Below are 7135 nucleotides of genomic sequence, written 5' to 3'. Positions count from 1 at the left end.
TCACCTCATAATGTGTCCGTACCACCGCAGGCGGCTCTCCTGTAGTTTTTCTGGGATAGGTCTTACTTTGAAGGTTCCTCGTATATATGTGTTTCTGACATGGTCCAGCCTAGTCACACCACCTGCCCACCTGAGCATCTTCATCTCTGCGCAGTGCAGTTGGTTTTCGTAGTGCTTTTTGAGAGGCCAGCATTCAGCTCCGTATGTCATGGCTGGTCTGACGGCTGTTTTGTATACTCGTCCCTTTATGCAAACGGGCATTCGGCTGTCACATAGCACGCCGGACAGTTCTCTCCATTTCATCCACCCAGTATTTATACGGTGGGTGACATCGGTGTCTATTGACCCATCCCTACTGATGATTGATCCTAGGTACTTGAAATGGTCCACTTCTTTTAGCTGGGTATCCTGCAGAAAGATGGTGTGTTTGCTGTTGACGCCGCTAAAGTTACAATGTATGTACTCGGTCTTCTCTCTGCTTATTCGCAGGCCTGATGTTTCCAGAGCTTCCCTCCACTTTTCCAAAATCTGCTGCAGGCTATTTGCATCTTCACTGATGAGGACGACGTCGTCCGCATACAGAATGTCCCATGGTGGCGCTCGTTGCAGATGTGAGGTGAGATGGTCCAATACAATATTAAATAGCAGAGGGTTGAGTGCGGAACCCTGATGCACACCGACCTTCACACCAAACTCATCGCCTGTTCCCGCTGGAGTTCGCACTTTGGCTGATACTTGGTGGTACATATCTTTGATAAGCATTATGTAATGCTCGGGCACACTCTGAGCCCTTAAAGCACGCCAAATTAGTTCTCTCGGTACCCGATCGAAAGCTTTTTCTAGGTCGATGAATATCATGTGCAAGTCCGTTTTGTTGTCTCTGTACTTTTCCATCAAAGTTCTGACCGAGTGTATAGCATCAATTGTGGACTTACCGGCAGCGAATCCGCATTGGTTTTCAGTGACGCTAGTTATTTCAAGTAGCCTTTGATTGATGACTCTTTCCCATATTTCGAAGGAATGTGAGATCAGCTTTATAGCTCTGTAGTTGTCGCAGAGTCTTATATCACCTTTATGTTTATAAAAAGGGATGAGAAAGCTTTTCCGCCATTCGTCAGGAATTTCATCAGCTAGGAAATTGTTGAAAAGTTTAGTCAGAAACAGTACGCCAGTATCTCCCATTCGCTTCCAGAATTCAACAGGGATATCGTCAGGACCACAGAGACAGATCTCTGGTTTTACTTGTGATAGATTTTTTTTTATAATATTACTATTCGAATTATATCAGAAATCTATTGCTAGCAAGTAAAGGAAGAGAAAATTTTAACTGAATCAATCCTAGTCTTAAATCAATTTAATTAGGTGTCCTTATGCGTATTGGAATATCGTATCGTATGTATTATATTATGTATCGTGTATATGTGTATCCGTGTATGTATAAGTATAAGTATCATATTATTTGTATCTACGTGTGTATACATTATTATGTATGTGTGCATTTATATATTACATAATTATGTATTTATTATATATTATATTTTTATTCTCAATATGTTTAGATTGTACACGTTAATTTTGCGACTGTTTGATAAGTTTCCTGTAGCAGGACTACTGGAAGAGATTCCATCATGGGATAAGTAGTGCCTTTGTACCAGCATTGTTTATAAGAGCTATTTCCTTTTGCTATCCTAGTGTACACAAATTGTTAAATAAATAAATAAATTAAATATTTGAAACAGGCAGTTATTTTTTTTTTAGTTGCCGATATCAACAAATAAAAGAGTTTCTATTAGCAATTTATATTTCAAAGTTTCTATCTTTTTTTGCTTTCAGTTTTATTAACCGACTTCCAAAAAAGGAGGAGGTTCTCAATTCGACTGTATTTTTTTTATGCATGTTACATCAGAACTTATGACTGGGTGGACGGATTTCGACAAATTTTCTTTTAATCGAAAGGTGGTGTGTGTGGTGGTTTAACCGACTTCCAAAAAAGGAGGAGGTTCTCAATTCGACTGTATTTTTTTTTTTTTTTTATGTATGTTACATCAGAACTTTTGCCCGTGTGGACCGATTTCGACAATTTTTCTTTTAATCGAAAGGTGTTGTGTGCCAATTGGTCCCATTTAAATTTATTTGAGATCTAACAACTGCTTTTCGAGCTATATCAAATGTTTTACTGTTATCAATGTTTTTACTTGACGCTTTTTTCGTCGACCTACGTTGTATTATACCGCATAACTTTCTACTGGACGTACCGATGTACCTTCGTTTTCAAACACAATTATAACAATTTCGTTTTTATGTAAGCTATGTTATTATAATGTATGTAGGTACAATCTATGGACTTTTGACCTAATAATTGTGTTTGCTCGCAAACGAAAAAAAAAACCGACTTCAATTACATCGACGAGTATACAACGTAGATCGACGAAAAAATAGTCAAGTAACTACGCGTTATCAAAGATTACTCAAAAAGTAGTTATCACATCTCGATAAAATTTATATGTGACCACATTACAAACATCAGCTTTCGATTAAATTAAAAATTATTAAAATCGGTACACCCAGTAAAAAGTTATTGCGGATTTTCAATAGTTTCCCTCGATTTCTCTGGGATTTCATCATCAGATCCTGGTTTCCTTCTCATGGTACTAAACTAGGGATATCTTCTTTCCAACAAGAAAAGAATTATCAAAATCGGTACACCTAGTAAAATGTTATTGCGGATTTTCAAGAGTTTCCCTCGATTTCTCTAGGATCCCATCATCAGATCCTGGTTTCCTTATCATGGTACTAAACTTGGGATATAGCCTTTCCAACAAAAAAAGAATTATCAAAATCGGTTCATAAAAGACGAAGTTATCCCCGAACATACATTAAAAATATATATATACGGTCGAATTGTCCTCCTCCTTTTTTATATATTTTCTTTTTTTTATGTATGTTCGGGGATACCATGATAAGGAAACCAGGATCTGATGATGGGATCCCAGAGAAATCGAGGGAAACTCTCGAAAATCCGCATAACCTTTTACTGAGTGTACCGATTTTCATGATTTTTAACTTAATCGAAAGCCGATGTTTATCATGTGGTCATATTTCATCGAGATCTGATTACAACTTTTGGAGTAATCTTTGATAATGCGTATTTACTTGACTATTTTTTCATCTACCTACGTTGTATTACTTGTCGATATAATTGAAGTCGGGTTTTCTTCGTTTGCCTGCAAACACAATTATTTACATCAGGTTCTTACAATTTTAGGAGATTTGATTGTATTTAAATAAAACAAGTAGCTATAGTAGTACCACATGTGAACGTATTTGTATGTTTATGAAAATATCATCTAAAGGACAACAACGGAAGAGAAAGGAGGAATAAATTTTTTAATCGCGCTAGCTTAGAAAACTTGACTTGACTGACTTGAGCTTTGAAAGCTAAGTTTAACTATACATGTTATATATATTTATATTTACTTAAGAGTAGATATATTATGGTCAAGTTTATTAATTCGCGTTAATAATATAAACAGAAAATTTCCAATTAACCGTAAACGAGGAAGGAGAACCACCATAGGTACATTGCTTTAAAAAAATACTAGCGCTATGGTCGAACAAGACACGTAAATACGTTTTTTCTCGACATTCCGCAATGCTATGCACTTATGGCTGGAAGGTTCTATTTGATCCTATCCTCTTTTTTGTCTTCAACAAATGCCTACAAAACTATAAACTATTTTTTTTTTTGATTCATTCATAATTCATGGAGGTAAGAGTTAAGTGCATTCTTTTTAATTTGCTGTTTTTAACTACAGTTTATTACAACTATATTGACATAAGTTAGCAAGAGCTTATTAAATATGTTTTTCTTATTGTAATATAATACTCTATTTTTAGCATAAACCAAGAAAAACTTAATCCATTAAACAAAAAAATAATCTAAATGCCGCTTTGTCATTTTTTTTTTACGTTGTCATGTTGTCACTTACAAACTTTTAAACTATGAATCGTCCCTAAAGATTAATAATGTCAAGGTGCCTGTTGAAAATGATTCTATGTAACCTGTCATATTATGTAAATAAGTCATAATAAATTTAACAGTTTGTAAAAGTTAGATTACGAACAAACAATTTTTATAAAACAATACAGTAACGAAGATGTTTTAAATTTTTGTACAAAGTAATAGTTTGTTCGGAATAGATATTTCAACTTGAAAAAATACCACATAGCTACCAGGGTAACCACAATGCTAAAATGCGTTAAGTGTTAATCCAAGGTGGTGTACTACTACTACTTATTATATAGAAGGTATTTCGAAATTCGGTATTTGAAATGGTAAATATATAATTTTTATCACAGCATTTTTTTTTATAAAACTGTCTATTAACGAGAAAGATAAAAAACTCACCGACTTTAAATTTTACTTGCAAAAAACTATTTTTACTACTTTTACTAAAAATATTACATTTTCTATAACATTGTATATATTGTCTATGTCAGTTTTACATTTTTTTAAAACATGACTGTTGCATCTTGATCTTTAATTAAAAACCACCTACTTTTAATTATATGATGAGTACTTTTTGAGGTATTTTACTATTTTACTGAATACTACGTCATCAGCGTCTTCGTTGCGACAAAGCCAGCCCTGCGGTTACCAACCCGCCTGCCCAGCGTGGTGTGACTATGGGCAAAACACATGAGTTCACGTCATTTTTGGTACGAACTTGTGGAGGCCTATGTCCAGCAGTTGACAGTATCAGGCTGAAGTGATGATGATGATGATGAGTTGTTAATGTCATTGAAGTCGTTTTTTCTTTTCAATTGCGAGCAAAAACAGTTCTTTAATTTGTGATATTACTAACATTGGTATTTCCTATTGCAGGAATAATAATATTTATTCGCGTTTGTGAAGTGTTACCACACAGCTTACGCAAACATAGAAAATTAGATTTTAGTTGAAAAGTTCAAATTTTGTGTAAAATTTTTCCTGTATATAATAATAGTAATAATCTTCTTTATTATAAATCAGAAAAGTTTAAAATAATACACAAAAAATAAATGTAGCAAAAGAGTTTAGAGCAACTTCCTCCAAACAACCCTTCAATTATGTATTTATATATTCGACTTTAACCTATAACCTGTGTAGGTTATAGATAGAACTTGAATATCTTTAAAAATATTTACGCTTATGCAACGCTTTTATAGAATGCGTTTCTAGTATGAAGTACGTGCCCTGTTTGAGCAAGGCATAAACTTGTGCGTTAGAAGTTGACGCAAGACGAGTTAGATCCCCTTATTTGTTTTGTGATTAGATATAGCGTTTATAAGATAAGCTATTGTAAAGTATGTTGAAATTTATTTGAGTTTGTAAATGAAATAAAACGAAATCTAGCGTTTTATATCTAGCGATATAATAAAATAAAATTCGAATTGAAGAATTAAATTTTATATGTATTTTAAACTTGTTTTCTTTTAAGATAATAAAAAGTTTGAATTAAATATTTCATTTTTAAATAAATTTAAAATATTGAAAATAGGCCGTTTTTTCCCGCAGGAAACCCATGTAACATCTTAAGGTGCCACATTATCTTGAAGGTGAAACGGTAAATAAATGTTAACATGACAATATGATTTCTATATATTTTTGATAACATATTTGTTGATATTTTGTTTCTGATGGATAGCTGTGTAGGTATATTTGCCATTATATTATACTGTAATGTTATAAGGAGCTGTTAGTTAGCCTGTAGGCTAAAAGCAGACTAAAAACCTCTTTAGTACATTTGTGCAAGACGCAGAGTTGGACAGGTACTTTTCAAAAAAATCAGAATATCTTGTTAGTTCACAAATCACATTTTGTAAATATTATGTTTGGGCATTTCAGTCGTCTGTGCTGGAATCGTAATAATGACATTTCTTGTGAATTGGATTTCTGCTCCGAGCGGATTATGGCATTTGAACAAATTTTTCTTTCAGTTTGGATGGTAGCCTTGTGAGTAGTAACCCTTTTGTCCTACTGAGAATACTAAAAGGAATCGGTCTCATTTGAAATCATAAACATTTATTAACAATGACTATTTTTGCCAGGGAAATTATCCAATAACCCAAAGTGGACCAACGCAACGTGGCGGATTGAGTTTCGAAATTTCTCCTGCATCGAAGAGAAGGCCTCCACTCTATAGTATTGGGTGTAGCAGTATCTAAGTTACTTTTCTATTTATTTAATGCAAGGTATCAAACATAATAGTCAATGAGCCCGTGAGGGTAAAACCTTCATTATTTTATGAAAGCTGGAATATTCTCAGCAGATGCTCTCAACACAGGTAGAAACCAAATAACGCCATAAACATAATAATGAATCTATAACAATGTATCCCCAAACTTTTGTAACTTACGTAATAATATAAAGCTGAATTTCATATATGTGACCCAGCTATTATACTTCCTCAGTAGCAGGACCGCTCGGCAGTTCCAACCCCTGGCCAGACAATGAGAAACTTTGAGCTTTTTAACATATTTTTTTCGTCTACTGGCCACATAATTATTTAAAATGACGAAGGTCTGACCCACACAGGCTCTTGGCCTACGTTGGAAAGCATAATTAAGTTGAGCGCGACTCGGTTTTAATTAAACATCAACGCTCCTCCTTTTTCAATTATCTATTCTATGACATACGGTATGTATAATGTGTCTATTAATGTTCATGTCATAATCAAATGCGTAGTTCTCAGTAATATTTCTAATTTCGTAATAAACAAAGGTATCCCAAGGGTTTACTGTAATGGTTACATATGTGACTATTATATGTGCACCGAGCCCAAACTGTACATTTCTCTTCAAAAGTCCATTTTAATCAGTCATTAGTTGTCACCATGAAGCGACACTCGAGGTGCATAAAAACAACTTTTCTTTTTAAATATGAATATAATTAAAATTATTTTAAATAATAAAATACTTAAAATTTATATTACGATTTAACCTGTAACATCCCACTGCTGGGTGTAGGCCTCTTACTCCATGTAGGAGAAGGATCTTAGCTTAATACAACAAAATTTACATTAAAGCCTCCAATATTTTATCTCATTTTTTTAATTGTGTAATTTAGTACGACGCAATATAAAATAATATCTTA

At 33.7% G+C, this 7135-nt stretch overlaps 1 protein-coding gene across 1 annotated transcript; it reads right to left on the bottom strand.

Moving 5' to 3' along the window:
• On the bottom strand, positions 1–4069 carry LOC123660658. The gene is made up of 3 exons (XM_045595713.1): positions 4063–4069; positions 932–1241; positions 1–265 (listed from the first exon to the last, which is right to left on the bottom strand). The coding sequence occupies exons 1-3, from the start codon at positions 4067–4069 to the stop codon at positions 1–3; spliced, it is 582 nt and encodes a 193-aa protein (XP_045451669.1).
• Between the last annotated feature and the right edge of the window lie 3066 nt (positions 4070–7135).

The sequence above is a fragment of the Melitaea cinxia genome, chromosome 15 (assembly GCF_905220565.1).
Source record: "Melitaea cinxia chromosome 15, ilMelCinx1.1, whole genome shotgun sequence".
In the NCBI taxonomy this organism is placed as follows: domain Eukaryota; kingdom Metazoa; phylum Arthropoda; class Insecta; order Lepidoptera; family Nymphalidae; genus Melitaea; species Melitaea cinxia.
This window is presented reverse-complemented; position numbering and strand designations above follow the sequence as displayed.